Below are 20,118 nucleotides of genomic sequence, written 5' to 3'. Positions count from 1 at the left end.
TCAGTAGTTGTGGCACATGAGCTCAGTAGTTGTGGCTTGTGGGCTCTAGAGCGCAGGCTCAGTAGTGTGGCGCACAGGCTAAGTTGCTCCGCAGCATGTGGGATCTTCCCGGACCAGGGCTCGAACCCGTGTCCCCTGCATTGGCAGGCAGATTCTTAACCATTGCGCCACCAGGGAAGCCCCCCAATTTTTCTTTTAAGGTAAGTCATCCACTGGACAAGAAAACCCAGCTTTCCTTAGTGGCTGTGGTGTTAAATCTTGCTTTGGGGCCCTCTCTGCCTAGCAGGGCTGCCCATCAGAGGGTGAACTCTGGGTCAGAGCACAGGAAGTGTCCAGGTAGCTCTCAGAAGCTTGGAGGCTTAGACAGACATGAAGGGCCAAATACTTCAAATTGTACAAGTACACTTATTTTGACCGTGGTTTAAAAAAAAAAAAAAGACACTACACGCTAGATCAAGTGCTTAAATATCCAAGTTTCTTAAACAGAGCAGAAAGCAAATGAATAATGGTTTACATATGTTCCAATAATTGCTTGTTCTCACATTTTTACTAGGATATGAGCCCTCTAGGACATAAGCTTTAATCTTTTAATACTCATCGTAATACAGTATGACACACAAAATTGGTGTTTAGTAAATATTTGCTGAGTGAATAAGGGCTGCACGAATTTCCCTTCTGCTTTTTGAGTTCATATCTTACACCATTTCTGGTGCTTCTAACCATCACACAGTGATGTTACAATCATCATAGTATGCCTCATTTCTTTTTGAATATTCTTCCTAAACTTGTGAAATGGCCTCGTATTAGTGAAAGAAGGAAGGTTTCCATTGCAGGACATTGTTGCCACAAGCGTTGATTCCTGAGCCAGACTCCACTATGTGGTGGTTCTGTCACACTGAACAAGTAAATTAGTATTTCTGTGCCTCTGCTTCCTTTTATATTAAACAGGCATAATAATAGCGCCAATCTCAAAGGGTTTGTGCTAATTAAATGAGTCGAAACCTGCAAAGAGTTGAGGATGATAGATCCCTGATATTCATGGGCACTCAACAAAAGTTAGCTCTGTTTTCCAGCACAAATGTGGGTGAAGATGACATCCACATATGGACTCAAAGCAGACTGGGGGCGGGTCACTCTGCTACCCGCTTCCCTAGCCCCCCCAGAGACTGGCACGTGTCTAATGAAAATGGCCCTCAAGGTTCCAGTATGGCCCAAACTATGTCTCTTCCTGGATTCACTGACCACAGTCATGCCTGGGCCAAAACAGCACCTCAGGGCATGGAGGGGAGGGAGAGCTGGGGTGCATTTTTGAGAAGCCCCCCCACATGGTTCAGACGTGACAATCATCCCCCCAGGTGAGAACCTGTGTTACAGGGTTAGATGGAGCCTCGTCTCTTTAGGTCTTTAGCGTGAAATCAACCCCCGTCGCCTTACCCGGACACAGGCAGTGTGCGTTTCCCAGTCCCGGATCCCTGCTCTGGCGATTTGCTTCCCTCTCTTTTCTGATACCATTACAAGTGTCTGAAAACACCCGGGCTCTCCTAGGAGACCTGCGTGAGGTGTACATAACGTGCTCACTGTCGCTACTCATAGTGGCCATTCCTTAAGCACCGAGACCTCTTCCAGAAAGAGCTTTCCATCTCGCCATCACGCGGAGGTGCTGGAGAGAACTCCCAGCGAGCCCTTGTTCAGAGGGCAGTACGTTCGGAATCACAGCTTATCCGGGTCGGGCTTCTCCGAAGAAGGAAGCTTGCAGCCGAGAGAAGGTAGAAGGGAGGCCACAGGGGCATGAGAAGATATGCTGGGCCGTGGGGCGGCCATGGGGGATCGAGCGCAGGTCCAGCCTGGGTGGGTGGGCTGTCGGGGGCAGGGGCCAGGAGGGCTGGGGAGACGGAAGCCTCCAGAATAAAGAAGTCGGGCATCCGAGCCACGTTTCGTGTTCTTTTCCGTGGTGTCTCCTGTCCTCGGAAGGTCCCTGAATGAGCACTTCACAGCCCTACTGGAGACTCCGCTATTTCATGAGTGTGCTTTTAGAGTTTGCAGTCATTCCAGGACTTTGGCTCTCTGCCATTAGATCGTGTGCTTGGCTGGAAGCATATAATCTGGTGGGCCGCTTTGTTTTTAAGTTTAACTTTCAAGTTGAAATAGCAGTGACTCATCCACATGACAGGTGATATTTATTTTGTTTCTTGACAGTTCTGCAGGAGCATGTGGTTACTACTCAGGGGAATTGGCACACTTCCTGGAGGATGACACCCTCTGTAAATTCCACGTAAATAACTCCATTGTTCAGACACCTCCTGCCCTCCACTGATGGGGCCTGTCTCCTGGGTGGGTGGGGCCTTTGAAGACAGATAATTAGAGAGATGAGCTGGCAGAGACTGCACGTACCCTAGATTTCGAGCACGGGTGTTTCAAGCAACTGCCATACCTTCGATGAACCGTTTCTGGCAAAGCGCGCCCAAAGCTGGCAATGGGGGCGCGGGAGTGTGTTGGTTATGACAGGTGTCGCGCCCGCCCCCAGATGTGACTCCGAAGCCCCGGAAACCCACGGCCTCTCGGTGGTGTAGCAACTGCTTTTGGCTTTGTTAGCGTGTTGTTTTTTTCTTGTTGTGTATGAGAAGAAAATATTTATAGAGAAAACATTCAAAGAGCATCTTCAAGCAGCGGCACCTTTTCTTTACTGTATTTTCCGCACCCCGTGGCTGCCGTTGTGCGTGTTCTAAGGTGTGTGCTTCAGAAACCCTCAGGTGTGTCCCGTACGGGACGTGCTTGGTGTGAGAGCCGCTGGGCTGGCGCTGAGGCCATTCTCTTGAGCGCCCGCAGTCATCTTGGGCCACGTCAAGGTAGGGGCCAGGGTAGAACCCCCCACCCCCTGCGGAGGTCACGAGGCCGAGAGAGGAAACTGCCAGAAATCCTGTTACCATCTGCCGGTGGGCACTGGGCAGGCTGGGCCAATTTGAGATGCACCTTCCAAATGTGAACAGCCACAGCTGCCGGTTCCTAAGGTCTAGCTTGCTAAGTAGGACCTCTGGGGGATGTTAGCCAAGCGATAGTAAACCACAGTAACCTAGCTTAGAAATATCAAATTCATCTATGTAAAATATGCAAAACCTATGGGGACTTCCCTGGAGGTCCAGCGGTTAAGACTTCGCCTTCCAATGCAGGGGTTGCCGGTCCCATTCCCGGTCGGGGAGCTGAGATCCCACCTGCCTGGCGGCCAAAACCCCGAAAACATACAACAGGAGCAACATTGTAACAAAGTCAATAAAGACTTTAAAACGGGTCCACATCCAAAATAATCTTTAAAAAACATATGCAAAACCTCAAGCGAAACAGTAACTTGCCAAAGTAAGAAGCGTGAAACTTGAAAAAAAAACCCCAACAGAACAGCTTCTTTGGGAGTAAAGGAACTGAAGAGGAGGAAGAGAAAGACACGGTGCAGCCCCGGGTCCACCTCAACCCCTGCCGCCCTCTCCGTGTAAATACTCATTTTCCACCGAGCAGCCGCGGCGCGGGCCGTTCCTGCCTGCGAGTGGATTCCAGGCCCCCGGCCCCGCCCGGCTCCCCGGCTCACACCGGCTCTCTTCTCAGACCGCCCGTGCACGCTAGCCGTGGTCGCTCTGCTTCTCTTAGCAGCAGCTGGTTTGGGAATATGACTCACTTCGGCCCAATGAGATGCGAAGGGAAGTCTTGCTGGGAGGTTTCTGGAAAAAAGCCTCCTCTCACTTGAGCCAGCCCTGGGAAGAAAGCCCTCCGAGCTTTGTTATGGCTGGACGCGCCCGGGGGAAGGAACCGCGCAGCCCGAGGACCAGGCCAAAGAGCGGGCCCCGGGGAGGAGGCAGGAGGGGGCCCTCCGATCTCACGGCTTCTTTCCACTGGCGTCAGAAGGATGTTGCGACAAGGGACCCAGCGCTGCGTCTGTGATGTTGCTAGGCTACGCCAGGACGCACACATACGGAGACGCAGGGCTGCACACATTTGTCCACAGAGCTGGAGCTCACTTTAAACGTGGGTGGTTTTCCCAAGCAGGCTTTTCATGTCTGCTCTGGAGGAGCGGCGCTGGTCTCTCCAATCACAAGATATTTATTACTTCTTTCCATAAGTCTCTTCAACTCTCTCGACTCGGGTTCAAAGTTATTGCTTTCCAAATAATACTTAAGAATATGAATTATTGGATATTAGCAGTTAAAAAGAAATAAAAACAGCATTATTCAGATGGAAAGGAGTTAAATGGAAGAATGACAGATGAAACCACAACTCAAAATCAATGAGGCATTATTGTAAACTGTTAGAAAATAAAATAGGACGCATTTCAAATAGATTTTGTCATGTGCTTTTGTGGCTTTTGGATATGAGTTCAGATTTAGTTCATCTATCAATGGTGAGTCGGTGTAGCATACAATGGCTGTGAAACGGGGCAGCCTGGCCTGGAGGGGTCCTTACTCTGGTCTTCATCATCTGTGACTTTAGTTTCAAAAACTGTCCTTTTTGAACTTACACTATCTTATTTTTCTGCAGAAATGTCTTCTGCTCTTCACTTCTGAATAAATTCACGAGTTAAAATCCAATCCTGTTCATTTTAAAAAAGGCTCTGAAATCTTTTTCAGCATTGATCAGATTGCAGCTTTTTTCTTTGTTTCTGATATTTTTTACCATGTCCCTCCAGCTCCTCGGGTGAAGTTTGAACACAAAGGTGGCACAAAAGATAGGAAACTAGGAATCAAAAACTGTGGAGGAGGGTGCGGCTGTGGTGGGAGCCCAAAGCACCGGGGCTGGAGGGGAGAGGGGTGTGTCTTTCCTTTCTTTCTTTCTTTCTTTCTTTTTCTCTTTCTTTCTTTCTTTTTCTTTCTTTCTTTCTTTCTTTCTTTCTTTCTTTCTTTCTTTCTTCTTTCCTTCCTTCCTTCCTTTCTTCCTTTCTTTCTTCCTTCCTTCCTTCCTTCCTTTCTTTTCTTTCCTTCTTTCCTTCTTTCCATTCTTTTCTTTCCTCTTCTTTCCTCTTCTTTTCTTTCTTTCCATTCTTTCCTTTCTCTCTTTTTTCTTTCTTTCTTTCTATTTTTATATTGGAGCATAGTTGATTAACAATGTTATGTTAGTTTCAGGTGTACAGCAAAGTGTGTCTTTGTCTCAAAGTAAAAAGTCTAGCCTGGACATCCCATGAAGTTGCATATTTTCCCCCAAATCTACCCCTCTTGTTTCCTAAGGGCCAGAATTGGTGAATTTAGGGTATATTGAGAGTATATGGTGAAGGAATTTCTGCCCTTCACCAGACCTGAGCAATCAGAGCAAGTTTCTTTCAAAGGCGACATGGCAGGGGTCAAGCCCTGAAGCCGGTCCTTGTCTGCCTACTGGTGACGGGCAGGGGATGAGAACCAGGCTCAGGCCAGTCATCTACCCCTGCCCTCCTGGATGCTCTGTATGTCCCTTCTCCCTCCACACGCCCCACGGACTCAGATTCTCGTGTCATTCAGCGGGTTGTCTTTCGTTCAGGTAGGTGGTCCCAGGTTAGGCCTGTGTGAGCCCCTTGGAGCTGCCCTCTCCCCAGCCCCTTTCCCCTTCATGCTCTTCCTTCCCTTCTAGAATACTAAGATGACCTGGGCTCCTGCTTCCTTTCCTTGCCCTGGCCCCGTTTCTCCATGAAACTGGTTCCCTTGAGTGGAAAATGGATTGCATAAAAACAAGACGGGGCACTCTTGGTGTCTTGGTCTGCTCAGGCTGCTGTAATGGAATTCCACAGACTGGATGGTTTATAAACAACACTTCTGGAGGCTGAAGTCCAAGATCAAGGCCCAGCAGGTCTGGTGTCTGGTGAGGGCCGTCTTCTTGGTTCATATCTGGCTCTCTTCTCCCTGGGTCCTCATACAACAGAAAGGACGAGGGAGCTCTCAGGGGTCCCTTTAATAAGAGCATTAATCCCACTCATGAGGGCTTCACCCTCAGAAACTAGTCACCTCCCAAAGGCCCCACCTCCTAACACCATCACCTTGGGGTTAGGATTCCAACATAGGAACTTGGGGGGACACAGACATTCCATCAATAACAGTGTGCTCCTTGATATTAGGGCTTCATTGCCTCTAGTCCCCCATACGTTCAGGGCCAGGAGATGGGTAGACGCGTAAACCCCTGGGAGTTTCAGTGTTAGATGTTAAGTTTGTTAGATAAAGCATCTTAATAAGTGAGGTGATACATGTGTATTTTTTTTCTAACAAATTGGGTATTGATGCATAACTCACATATACATTTTCTCTATGCTTGTTTTTTTGTACTATAAACATTCATCTTTATCCAACATACGAGTATTCAAAACTGATACTGACGCTTTACTGATCAGTTTTATTATTGCATTGTTCGAGAACATTTAGAGAGGTATTACATTTTTTAGAAAAAACCTGAATATTAAGAGTGTCTATAATTCTCTGGAAAAAAAGATATAAGGAAGGGACAATTAAGTTACAAATAGATTCACATAAGAACATTAAAGATTTCTGCCCCAACTTCCTGCAGTGAACCCAGCTTCAGAGCGTAGACTTTATCATCAAATTAAAAAGGGGAGGAGGGATATCAACAATATGAAGGACACATCTAGTGAGCTGCTTATTTTAAAAAGCTGGGATCTCGGGCTTCCCTGGTGGCGCAGTGGTTGAGAGTCCGCCTGCCGATGCAGGGGACGCGGGTTTGTGCCTCGGTCCGGGAAGATCCCACATGACGCGGAGCGGCGGGGCCTGTGAGCCGTGGCCGCTGAGCCTGCGCGTCCGGAGCCTGTGCTCTGCAACGGGAGAGGCCACAACAGTGAGAGGCCCGCGTACCGCAAAAAAAAACAAAAACAAAACTGGGATCTCTTGTATCCATGGATTGAGTCTTTCTGAAGACACTTAAATGATGTAGCTGCCAGGGATCTAGATAATAGAATATCCTCAGGATGTGATTTGAAGACTTTGTAGAATTTGTTTTGTTCTATTTGATTTGCTCATTTTTACTTTTCTCTATAGTCAAAATTTATGCAAACATGTTATTCTGGCAGCGCCCCTGTATCTAGATGGGCTTATATTAGTAGTGAACAAAATCAATAATTTCGGCAAATGTGTGGATTATCTCTTCACTTCTTTTTTTAGGAGAAGCATTTCCACTGTTTACTTATGAAATGGTACCTAAAGCCAAAACATTTCAAAGAATGTTTTATTTTTAAAGTTTCTTTTTATCACTAATAAAACAAGTACGTTTGTTTAATTTGACCTCCCTTTGATCTTATTAAAACAGAATCAACTAGGTTATTTCCCAAATATTCATCTTCAACACCCCCTCCCTCCACTCACCACTTTAGAACTTCCAGAAAATGCTTTTGCTAAAATTAAGTACAGAGTTTCATATCTGTGAGTTGTTCCTCACTGGTTAGTGGATTATTTCACATGATTACCTCTCAGTGTTTGCTTTGACTACCTTTTGTTACTGCATAGCTGTATTTGGACAAGTGTTTTCCTTTTAAGGGACAGGGTGCTATGTTTTCTTTTTTTCACGAACAAACAACAATGTTAAAAACATAAAAGGGTTGTTTTTCTTCTTTGTAATGGACATTCTATAATAGAAACCCTGAAATGCTTAGCCGTGCTTAACTGTGAGTAGATGTGAGCAGAGTAAGAGTGGGAAGGTTACATTTTATATTAATATACTGCAAATGATAAGATAAAGGTTTCCACTTTTCTTGAGGTCATCTATATAATACAGTTTAATTGTATTTTTTTCATTGGTGAGATCTTCATGCTTATAACTAAAATGTTAAGATGCATTATGCATGCATTATGCTTCTGTTTGTTCTCATGTCTGATGAATGCAACTAAACCCATGGATAACCCATGAATACAAGTAAACTTCCTGGACATCCAAGCCATGTCCCGCTAGTGGCAGTACAGGAAGACATCAGAGGTTGCACCTTGAATTGTCTGGTTGTTTTGTTAACTTACCATCATAAGCTATAGCAGATGATGAAAGAGTTCTTATGTCGTTTCAAAAATAAGGAGAAAATCAGTGGTACCTCCCACGAGACATCTAATCTAAGGGGTATCATTTCCACCGTCCTATTAAGAATTAGGAAAAGTCTTCCCTCTGTGAACTCATACCATTTCCAAGTGATTTGTCTTATTCTGAATGTTGGTCTCCCAAGTGACATCTTGGTGCATCCATATAGACTACTCTCCGATTCCCAAAGGAGCCACTTTCTGTCACATCCATTTCCTTGCGTACTTATCCTCCTGTCTAGGCCATCCTGTCCTACCCTACCTGCCAAACTCCTTCTCCCCCTCCAAGCCTTAGCGTGGTCACATTTTCCTTCAAGATTTCCTGACCACTTTCCCCCTTCAGGCAGACAGTTTTCTTCCCTTTGTACTCTCAACTATATGTATATCTGATGATACCTGTAATTTGACTGGATTATAATGTATATCAAAAAGCTTTTCACCCTCTTAAGGGTGGGAATCATTGTTCTTTGTATCACTGGTGTCTGGTTTTGTGCTTGATAGATTATTCTGGCTTATTTAGTATTTATTGACTAAATGAATATTTGGTATCTGACTATACTCTTTCTTAAGGATAGGATCATTCTGTTTCCATTAATTATTCAAGGATTTCCTCATGTTTTCATGGGTTTATATTCAAAACTGACCAAAGAGGACAAACTTCAGTAGAAGAGCTAATGAGACAATTGCATCTTGGGTGTTCACAGCCTTTCTCAGAACTCTGTTCCCAGGCAGTTAAAACGGAAGTGTAGCAGTTGTGAGAGACAAAATGCACCGGAAATTAGGGAGCTGGTTGTATTCAGACTGCTGTAATATAGAGCCATTCTTTAATGGGGAACACTCAAGGGAAGGAGAGGGCTGGGGTCTCACAGAGCCGGGTAAACAAGGGCGTCACTAGGGGTCTTTGGAAACAAAGACAAGAATGAAGATGGTCTCATCTGAGTCAGTGGAGGAAGAGAGGTGGTGCAGGTCGTGGAGAGCAGAGTGGTCCTTTGGGGTGAGCCTTTTCAGACACGAGGGTGGTGTGTTTCTAGTCAGCACTATTTCCCAGGAGCTCAGGGCTCGGGTTCCACATTCTCAGTCCCAGAGCAAAGGATGTGGTTCCTCAGCAAAGAACTTGGAAGTGATCGTAAACCTTCTGAGTGAGGCAAAGCTGAGTCTCATAGTCTCCAGGGGATTCTTGCTGGTGTTGGTTCCATCTGTTGATGACAAATGTTGGTTGCTTTAGGGCCCTGCGTATCAGACATTGTAAAAGAGGGATTCCTAAAGTGAAAAGGAGCAAAACAGATTGATGTAGAAGGTTGTATTATAGTGAAGACTCAGGAGCTGAGCCCTGAGGGACCTGGTCTAGGGGGTCTCAGGGTTGCTGGAGGAGCATCTGTTGGTTTTGCAGGACAGCTTGTCAAGTGTCCTCAGGGTCTCGAGCGAGGCTGCCCACAGGCATGGTTACCTCTCGCACAAAGGCATGTGCCAGACCATCCTGTGGCCTGTCCAGAGAGGACCCTGCCCACCCGAGGTCATGTTGTTGGGCTGCAGTGCCCAGGGCTCCTTCAGATCCTGGGGAGAAGCACCAGCTGCAAGATAACTGGAGTCCAGGTGGGGGGTCTGGGCAGACTGGTGCCAGCTCCTGCTGGTGCCGAGACATTAGTTTGGGGGCCTGTAGCCAGATAGTGAAGGAAGCCCGAAGAACTGGCAGTTTGGTAAGAATGGGCAATTTGGGCAGGGTAACAGGATCTGGGCCAATATGCAGATAGGGGTGGAAACTGGTTTTTCCCTAGAGGAAAAGGAAGTCAAGGAAATCTCTACCAGACAAAACAGAGTTTTCACCTGCATCAGGTCCCTACAATCTACACAGAGGTGCAGAATAACTCAGCGAACAGGGCTAGAATCTGAAGTCCTGGAATGGTGTGCTGTAAACAGCGCAGAGTTTTCCATAGAAACAAAATTTTTTTCTATAGTCCCTCCCCCAATAATCAAAGAAAGATTATTTATGATCACAGAATAAGGCTGGTCTCATTAGCTGTGTTTACATAGGTGCAGCAAGAATGGTAATTTACCATCTAGGCCTTAGGTTTGATTTGCAGGATGTTTTCATAAGGAATCTTAGATTGTAACATTTAAAAGCCTCTTGGGGCAAGGAAGCCAAGCCAAGGGCTTGTTGTCAGATTTCACCTGCAGTGCCTATAAATTTGGGTGAATTCCTTTCTTCTGAGGTCCCCACTGTATCCTATAGTTCTTGGGCCTGCTGCAAAGTTACTCCCTTACTCTGAGATCTCTGTAAGCCAGGGACCAGGCTCCTCATAAATAAGCTACAAGGATATATTGTACAGCACAGGGAATATGGCCAATATTTTATAATAACTTTAAGTGGAGTATAATCTATAAAAATTTTGAATCACTATTTTGTATCCTGAAACTAATATAATATTGTAGATCAACTATACCCCCATTTAAAAAAAATAAGGAAATCAAAAAAAATTTTTTTAAAGAATACTTTTTTTAGCACTGTTTAAAATACTGAGAGTTCAATTTCCTTAACATTTGAGAATTTTAGGAATATTCAGTTTATAGGCAACTTATTTCTAAGTCAAGATCTTCTTTAAGAGATTTTGTAATCTCAATTGGTAACATCTCAGGATGCTTTTCTCAGGATGAGGGAGAATGGCCTTTCTGAATTACAGGCACGTGTGCGCACGCGCACACACACACCCACACACACCCACACACAGAGCTTGTAATTTCCATTTTAAAATTTCACTCATAGCTCAAAATTTCTCTCATGGCGTAAACACAGAAATGCAAAATTCAGTCCAGATATCTCCTTCCTCGTGGCATGAAATTCTTAATAGTTTTGAGCTGAAGGTAGAAAAATAAACAGAAAAAACTAAGGAGGCAGATTCTCTGTCATCTATCAGGCAACAAAGACAAGATCTCTGTGAACCATCAACCAGTTTATGGTGATCAGACCATGAAACCAAAAGAAGCTGGCACCAGAGTGAACACTCAGAAAGAATAAAAATCAAATTCTTACCACGGTATCAATGGACAAGAATCTGGACTTCAGGACAGGATCTGGACTTAACACTGGGACCCTGGGTCACCACTCAGGAAAGGTGCACAAGGACACCTTCAGCCCTGGTTACCTGGGTGGGGAGATGGGGCCAGTCCCTTCCAAGTCACAGCACCAGAGCCATGAAAATGGGAATGCACAAGACAATGAAGATCATTCTGTTCAGACTGATGTAATAGGGGGCATGTTCACTAATGAAGAACATTGCGAAGAAAAGGCAGGGGGCCTGGGGCTCTACAGAGACAGGTAAACCAGGGGGTCATCAGCAAGTCTCATGGGAATCATGGGGAGGATGGAGGAGGGCTTTTCTGAGTCACTGAGGAAGAGTGTTGGTGGGTCCTCTCTCGGAGTAAGGAGAGCGCACTGTGGTCCTTTCAATTATGCTTTTCTAAGAACATAACAGGGTGGGAAGAGCTCTTTACCAGTGTTCTAGGTGCTGGGGCACAGGGATCAGATAAAGTTCAAGTTTCTTATGGAGAATCAACTTTGAATAGACTGGGAATGCATCTTATAGGACAGGTAGATCCAGATCTCAGTCTTACAGGACTATTTAATTTTTCAACACTGAATATGGTTGGTTCTAATAAGTGTTAGCTGGTCTTTCTTGGTCTTTTCCAATAATTTTAAATAAGATATACTTTTATTAGCTTTGTATGCTATGAATATCACCTTACATACAGATTTCATGGCCGGGGTGGAGGAGGGTCAGGTTATCATCATTAACAGAGAAAAAAGTGGCCGAACTTTCTCCCCATTTTTATTACCTTCATTGAAATGTGACATGTAGCAAAGGTTACATAGATAAAGGACTAAGGCACATAGGAAGAAAAGCTTAGAAAGGAGAGAAGGAAGGCATGTGAATTCACTGTATTGTATCAATAGATATAACAAGGAAGAAGACAAATGTGTCATGGTGGAATCATGTAATGACTTTGAAAGTTACATATAAATGACTTTGAGATTACCCATTCTTTTAGAGTGTTCCCACCTTATTCCCACTCAACCCTTATACAGTAATATTAACGTGGATGACCATGAGTGAACTTGGTAACTCAGACCTTCTGGAAGAAAAACAGGTTAGCAGGGCAATGAGGCCCTACAGAGACACCTTCTCAGAAGTCTTGGGTAAAGGGTTTATCCTCATCTAGCTGTGAAGGGTTAAGGACACTGAGTATCTAAATTACATCTCAAGATTCTTCTTGCCTTATGATCCTTTAATTTAAAAATATTCTTGGGGCTTCCCTGGTGACACAGTGGTTAAGAATCTGCCTGCCAACACATGGGACACGGGTTCGGGACATGGGTCCGGGAAGATCCCACATGCCGTGGAGCAACTAAGCTCATGTGCCACAACTACTGAGCCTGCGCTCTAGAGCCCACGAGCCACAACTACTGAAGCCCACGTGCCACAACTACTGAAGCCTGCGCGCCTAGAGCCTGTGCTCCGCAACAAGAGAAGCCACCCCAATGAGAAGCCCACGCACTGCAACGAAGACCCAACGCAGCCAAAAATAAATAAATAAAATAAATACATTTATTTTTTTAAAAAAAGAAATGGCTTGTATTCTCATGAAATTACACACTGTGAAGGTTATAATTTGCAAAACTGCTAGGATTAATATCTGCTCTCAACAGAATTATTAATCACGTAGCACCCTAGGAGTAATTCATTGTCTCGTTTCTTAGATGAGACATGTGAGGTAAGGAAAGGCCAAGTGGCCTGTCAAATACTAAATCGCTAACAAGTGAGCTGCAAAAAGTTGTCCTGATTACAGTCTTATTCTGGGTCTACTAGCATCTGATTGTATTTCTTATGCTTCATATATCCTTTTTGTATAATTGACTGTTATAAGGTATTTTCCAGTAGTGATAGCATTCTAAGAGGAGGAAAAATACCTTGACTTTTGTGTATAGCAATTTTATTCCACTCAACAGAGTATGCTGAATGCTTGCTACACTTCAAGTACTATAAGGGATAATGTGATACTTGACCCTTTGAGTTGTTTTTGCAGTAGTCGTCATATGCCTTGCCAGTTAACAAAATATTCACCTGAATAATAGTTTAAACTTTTTTCTTATAAAAATTTTCAAACAGAAAAAAAGTGAAAGATTGTACACTTGTTATCAAACCAAACTTGGGTCCACTCACCCACCACGTAGCAAAGCCAATTTACTGACACTAGGCTGTGGTGAGGGAAAGTCCAGCATCTGTTGCAGGGCCCAGCAAAGAGAACATGCTCGGAAGACCCGAACTCCCTGCTGGCTTTCAGAGAAGGGCTTTTAAAGGCAGCATTTGGGAGGAGGGCTGCAGGATGCATGACTTTCTTTTGATTGGTTGGTGGTGAGGTAACAGGGTGGTAGTTTAGGAGTCTTAATCACCAGCCTTATGGTTCCAGCCAGTCTGGGGTCTAAGTGCTTGTGCTCAGCATGTGGTCACCATCCTCCAGCTGGGTGGAGGTGGGAGGGGTCTTAGTTCTTGCAGAACAGCTCAAAGATGCGTGTCAGGTTATTGTGTGTATCCCTCGAGGAGGAACTAGGACCCAGTTTTATTGTTTCTTGACTGATTTTCCTTTGTTTCTGCATTCCCTCACTTCTGTAATTAATAACTGCCAGAGTCTGCTCCTTGGAGCTCAGGGAAGGCCTAGGAGACTAAAGCCTTTTTCTACAAACAGGAAACAGGGGACACACAGAGGGGATTTTGTATGCAGGAGGGCCCTGCAGGGTCCTGCTCAGTTTCCGTTGTTTCAACTGATAGAGAATAATTTAGCTATTAATGAAACGAAACAAACAACTAGTAGAGAGGACAATTAAAATAGAAAAGCAGAGAGTCAGCAATGTTCTCTTGCCACTGAATTCACCTCTGGAGCCAGTGAAAGGTGGGCCTGGATGTAAGCTGCCCATGGAGTGTCCTTCAGTGGTGATGACATTTATCGACCTCTTCAGCTAAATCTGCTGGGCGTCTCAGTGGGAGACCTTCAAGACCGTTAAAAGATAAGTTTTTCTAAAGGCACATCATAGCTCTCTTAATAACAAAGTGAATGCATTACTTAACTCACTAATTAGTGATGGAACCAGAAAGCTGTTTTGTCCTGTTCAGAGGAGAATCCACAGAGCAGACACATTGATGGACCACAGGAGTTCTGAAATGGCCTTGTTAACACATCCAGAGCTGGCTTTTTTCCCAAAAGTCAGTTAAACTTCCTTGGGACAGACTTTGCATTTCTATAGATAAGAATTATTTGCATTACTTTCAGTTTTCTACAATAAACAGAGTTGTAAAGTAGCTCAAAAACAACGAAAGGCATAAACCCCATAGAATCAGGTAACCCTGAAGGGTAAGTGTGACAAACAGTGCACAGTTTTCCACTGAAGACACCCAACAATCTTTTGTTCCATTTAAAAGTATTTGTCAATATTTTCCTCCAGCCTTGATTCTACAACCAACTCTCTTTCTTTTTTTCTTTCTTTTTCTTTTTTTTTCTGACCGTGCCACGAACGAGGCTTGTGGGATTCCAGTTCCCCAATCAGGGATCAAACCCAGGCCCTGGGCAGTGAGTGTGTGGAGTCCCAACCGCTAGACGCCAGGGAATTCCCAACTCTTTCTTATTGACTTTATCATATATCTATCCATTTCTCCATCAACCATCTTATTTTACTGTTCATTTCTAAGTAACTTGCTGATATCAGTACATGTCATTTTTTAAGGAGCTTCCTTGATTAATCAAGAGAATTATACTCGATATACTTTCCAATTTCTAATTTATAAGATCAGATAAGGGGCTTCCCTGGTGACATAGTGGTTAAGAATCCGCCTGCCAATGCAGGGGACATGGGCTTGAGCCCTGGACCGGGAAGATCCCACATGCCACAGAGCAACTAAGTCCGTGCGTCACAGCTACTGAGCCTGCACTCTAGAGCCTGCAAGACACAACTACTGAGTCCGTGTGCCACAACTACTGAAGCCTGCGTGCCTAGAGCCCGTGCTCCGCAAGGAGAAGCCACCGCGGTGAGAAGCCGACGCACCGCAACAAAGAGTAGCCCCCGCTCATCACAACTAGAGAAAGCCCACGTGCTGTGCAGCACCAAAGACCCAACGCAGCCAAAAATAAATAAATAAAATAACTAAATTAAAAAATTAAGATCAGATAAGCAGATACATTTACTCTTGTAAAGGGCCTTGTACTCAGAGTGAGATGTGACGCCATTGGAGTGAAATGATCTAATTTAAGTCTAAATAGTACAGCTCTGGCTTCTATGTTGAGTATTGAAATTGGAGGCTCAGGATTTTAGCAAGGAGATGATCTAAGGGGCTTTGACAGTAACATCACTTCATCTGTGTGAGACATGGGATGTTAGGGGTGGAGGTGATGAGAAGGGGTCAGACTTTGGATACATTTGGAAGGTTGAGTTGATAGGATGTGTCAATGGATTGTACACGAAATTAATAAACAGAAACCCCATGATGCCCTGCAATGATAGCAGAGCCCAACAGGAATAAGAGGGACTCCTTTTCTTTCCTGGCAGGGACTCAGCCAGGGACAAGCCATGGACTCTGTTGAGATAGCCCTCCCAATTCCGCTTTCCCTCTATAAAAGCCATTCTCCCTTGTTTGCCCCGAGGGGACTCGCACGTGACCCGCTGTGGTTGCCCACGTGGAATTGCAATTTTCTGCTCATCCTGAATAAACCCCTCTTTGCTGGAGAAATATCTGGCAGCCTTCTTGTTTCAGGTCACAGTTGGATGTGTGGGGCATGAGAAAAAATTAGAGAGTCAAAAATGATGAAAATGCTTCTGACCTGAGCAAGTACAGAATTGCCATTAACAAATGAAGCTGTGCAAGAAGTAGGTTTGGGAGAGAAGGTCAGTAGTTTAGTTGTTTGTTTTTAATCATGGTCAAATATATATAAGAAAATTTTGCCATTTTAACCACGTTCAAGTGTTCCGTTCTGTGGCAGTGTTCAGTGTTGTACAACTATCACCGCTATTTCCAAAACATTTTGCTCAATCCAAACTAAAACTCTGTACTCATTAAGCAATAACTCCGGGTTCCCACCCCACCCCCAGACCCTGTCGCTTCTGATCTACTTCCTGTCTCCATGAACTTACTTATTCTAGATATTTTAGAAGTAGAATTACACGATATTTGTCCTTTTATGTCTGGCTTTTTTCTCTTAGGCGTAATGTTTTCAAGCGTCATCCATGTTGTATATATCAGAACTTCATTCGTTTTTATGGCTGAATAATATTTCATTGTATGTATATGCCAAATTTAGTTTATCCATTTACCTCTTTATGGACACTTGGGTTGTTTTCACCTTTTAGCTCCTGTGAGTAATGCTCTTGTGAAAATTCACATACAAGTATATGAGTCCTTGTTTTCAATTCTTTTTGATGTATTCCAGGAGTAAATTTGCTGGTCGTATCGTAATTCTGTGTTTGACTTTTTGAGGAACCACCAAATGTTTTCTACAGTGGCTGCATCATTTGATATTCCAGCCTGCAGCATATGAGGCTTCCAGCTTCACACCATCATCAACACTTGTTGTTTTGGGAGGTTTTCTTTTTTGGTTGTTGTTTTTGTTGTTGGAACCATCCTGGTAGCTAGAAAGTGGTATCCCATTAGGTTTAGTTTTGAATTTCCCTAATGACTAGTGGTTTTCATGTGCTATGGGCCATTTGCTTATCTTCTTTGGAGAAATGTCTATTCAAGTTAATTTTTGTATATTGTGTAAGGCAAAGATCCAGTTTTATTCTTCTGTATGTGGATATCCAGTTCTCTCAGCATCATTTGTCAAAGGGACTATTCTTTATCCATTAACAGTCTTGGCAACCTTGTAAAAAATCAGTTGACCATGGATGTGAGGATTTATTTCTGGAGTTTCAATTCTATTTTCATTTATATCCTTATGACAGTACCGTACACTTTGAATACTGTAGTTTTGAGGTAAGTTTGGTTTTGTTTTGTTTGTATAAATTGATTTATTTTGATTTATTTTTGGCTGCATTGGGTTTTCGTTGCTGCATGCAGGCTCTCTCTAGTTGCGGTGAGCGGGGGCTACTCTTCGTTGCGGTGTGTGGGCTTCTTATTGCGGTGGCTCCTCTTGTTGCGGAGCACAGGCTGTAGGCATGTGGGCTCAGTAGTTGTGGCTCGTGGGCTCTAGAGCGCAGGCTCAGTGGTTGTGGCGCACAGGCTTAGTTGCTCTGCAGCACGTGGGATCTTTCCCCACCAGGGCCGGAACTCGCGTCCCCTGCACTGGCAGGAGGATTCTTAAGCACTGTGCCACCAGGGAAGTCCCTTTAAGTAAGTTTTGAAATTAGAAAGTGTGAGACCTCCATCTTTGTGGTTCCCTTTCAAGATTGTTTTGACTACTTGGGTTTCCTTGGAATTCCGTGTGAATTTTAGGATGGATTTTTCCATTTCTACAAAAATTGCCATTGGAATTTTTATAGAGATTACATTGAATCTGCTTTGGCAAGTATTGTCATCTAAATAATATTAAGTCTTCCAATTCATGAACACAGGCTGTCTTTCCACTTATTTAGGTCATCTTTAATTTTTTCAGCAATTTTTAAAAAAAATTTCAGTGTACAAGGCTTGCATCTTCTTTACTAAATTATTCCTAAGTATTTTATTCTTTTTGATGCTATACAAATGGAATTAGTTTCTTAGTTTCCTTTTCAGATTTTTCATGACTAATTATAGAAATACAACTAAGTTTTGTGCCTTTTTTTTGTTTCCTGCAACTTTGCTAAATTCATTTGTTAGTTCTAACAGTTTTTCTGGATTCTTTAGAGTTTTCCGCATGTAAGATCTTCTCATCTGTGACCAGAGGTAGTTTTATTTCTTCCTTTCCCATTTGCATGTCTTTTCTTTCTTTTTCTTGCTTGATTGCCTGACTAGAGCAGTGGCTTGGGTTTGGACATGTCACATTTGAGATCCTTATTGGCTCTCCTGACAGATAGACAGTAGAGTCTTTGAGTCAGGGCACCAAGGAGTAGGTCTGAGCTGGAGATGTGGAACTGGGACTGCTCGGCGTGTTGCTGCTGTATAAAGCCCAGAGGCTGTGTGAGAGGCCACGTGGGGAGTGAGTGTAGGTAAAGAAGAGAAGCAGCGTGAGGTGCAGTCACGGAGACGAAGCCTAGTGATGCCCAAGTCAGGAGAACTTCCTCTTCCCATTCCCTTTCATCCCTTCGCTCTAGAAATGAGTGTTTCCCACCGATGAAACCTTACAGGCGTCCTTGCGTGGTTCCCCAGAAGAAAGTAAGTGCCTTGGAATGGCCTCCTTCTGGGTTTTACTTGGATGTGGCCACACCACTGGGCCTGTGTAGTCATCGTTCCAGGGTGACACTGAAGCCAGACTCGTACTCAGCGATGAGAGACTCCTCCGTGAAGGCTTTGTCTCCAGACTCAACCCAGGGAGCTGTGCTCATGTTCCGCTCGGCCCCGAAACAGAGGAGCACGGACACAGGAGGATCCAGAGGGTTACCTAGGGATAGGGCAGCGTCATCCATTGTTGGGTGGCTCGTGTGCCACTTGTGAGAGGGCTTCCTCTGAGTATCTTTTTCATTCGTCTTACCTCTTCCTCCACGCTCCCTCAATACACCCATGGGGCTCACAGGCCCTTCCGTCCCATCACGTGTCCCCAGGTCCTCTGGGTGTCTTTGGTTCCTCCTCATTCATGCACAGGACCATTCAGGACACCGACGCGTGTGCCGTGGTGGGTTCGTGGTTATACCAAGCAGCTGGATGCATTCGAAGTACATCGTATGAGCTGAAAGAGTGTATGAATAATGTGTGTTCACATTTGTTTTTTAAATAAACAGAACATTGGGCTTCATATGTACCAAATTATTGATATTAAATGACTGTCATTTCCGGCTGGTGGAACTATGGGGGAACCTATATATCTAATTACATATTTTTAAAGCATTTGATTCCTTGCTGTCAGCTTATATAAGTAAAAAGTACTTTTAAACTTTTATTTTTAAAAATTTACATTTCCAGTTGATAGGAGATGCCAACACATAAATAAGCAGTCCCATTATCTGTGCTTTCGTGTGGAAGGAGTTAAAGAATTTGCTTGACTCAGGTACACACGTTACTGTGTACCTATGTCCAAGACAAGAAAATGGTTGCCTAGAAGCCCCAGGATAAGTGGTTTCTAAGCCTGCAAGAAAAATGCCTTTCTTACTCTCTCCTTCCTTGGAAGTTTATTCACAGTTTGGCACTTTTGGAGGTCTGCTAGCCAACTGGTAGAACGAACTTCAGGAGGGAAACTTTTTTTCTCTTCCACCTCACGTCCTGGATTATTTTGGGTTGGTTTGGGGATAGTGTCTGAGTTTCTATCTCTTGAGCTATTTTTTTTCCAGGAATATAAAGTTTTTTTCCTTTGATATATGCTTAAATGTTTGCTTTTAAGTGATGTAACTTTTCAGAAAACATATTAAAGTTTATTTCTGTGGGAAAAATATTTTTTATATTTTTGACTGTTTTTTGTTCCTTCTCTTTTGACATCTCTAGCCAACAAGAACATTAGTCATGACAAGCATGCCATCTGAGTAAGTACTCATTGTTTTGATAACTTTCTACTCAATATAAAATTTTAGAGTTTTTGTTCATATACTGTGCTGCTGTGCTCTTGGGCAGCTCATACCTCTGTGCTGTATTGCTGTTACTCTATATAATTACTATTGGAGTTAGAAGATCACTGGAAATAAAAGAGTTAAATGACTGTGAACAGTTTAGCACTGAAGACCTCTTGAGTGGTTTGGACAGCACTTAGAGGCGCTATAGTATTTGCTGTTCCTCTTGTTGTCTCGTACCTGTTGGCTCTGCATGTCCACCATCCCCACCCGATGAAGGCCCCGTAAGTGTAGCCTCACTGGTGGAAGCATTTCCCTTAAAGGTCTTAAAGAAACGCTTTGGTGGTAAACTTTCTACCGCTGCGTTAAAGCAGCTGTGTGCACATCTTGTGGGAGAGTTCACAGCTTGTTGGCGTGCTCTTATCACCATCCTTAAACTTTTAGCATGATATAGCA

General features: G+C 44.0%; 1 protein-coding gene across 1 annotated transcript in view; it reads left to right on the top strand.

Annotated features, from left to right (window-relative positions):
• Positions 1-20,118, top strand: part of MCPH1 (microcephalin 1) — a 225,452-nt gene that overhangs the window by 59,376 nt on the left and 145,958 nt on the right. The window contains exon 10 of the mRNA XM_007468989.1: positions 19,601-19,638. Coding sequence (XP_007469051.1) covers positions 19,601-19,638 — 38 coding nt within the window. The remainder of the gene's footprint in view (positions 1-19,600; positions 19,639-20,118) is intronic.

The sequence above is a fragment of the Lipotes vexillifer genome, unplaced genomic scaffold, assembly GCF_000442215.2.
Source record: "Lipotes vexillifer unplaced genomic scaffold, Lipotes_vexillifer_v1.1 scaffold864, whole genome shotgun sequence".
Taxonomy (NCBI): Eukaryota; Metazoa; Chordata; class Mammalia; order Artiodactyla; family Lipotidae; genus Lipotes; species Lipotes vexillifer.
This window is presented reverse-complemented; position numbering and strand designations above follow the sequence as displayed.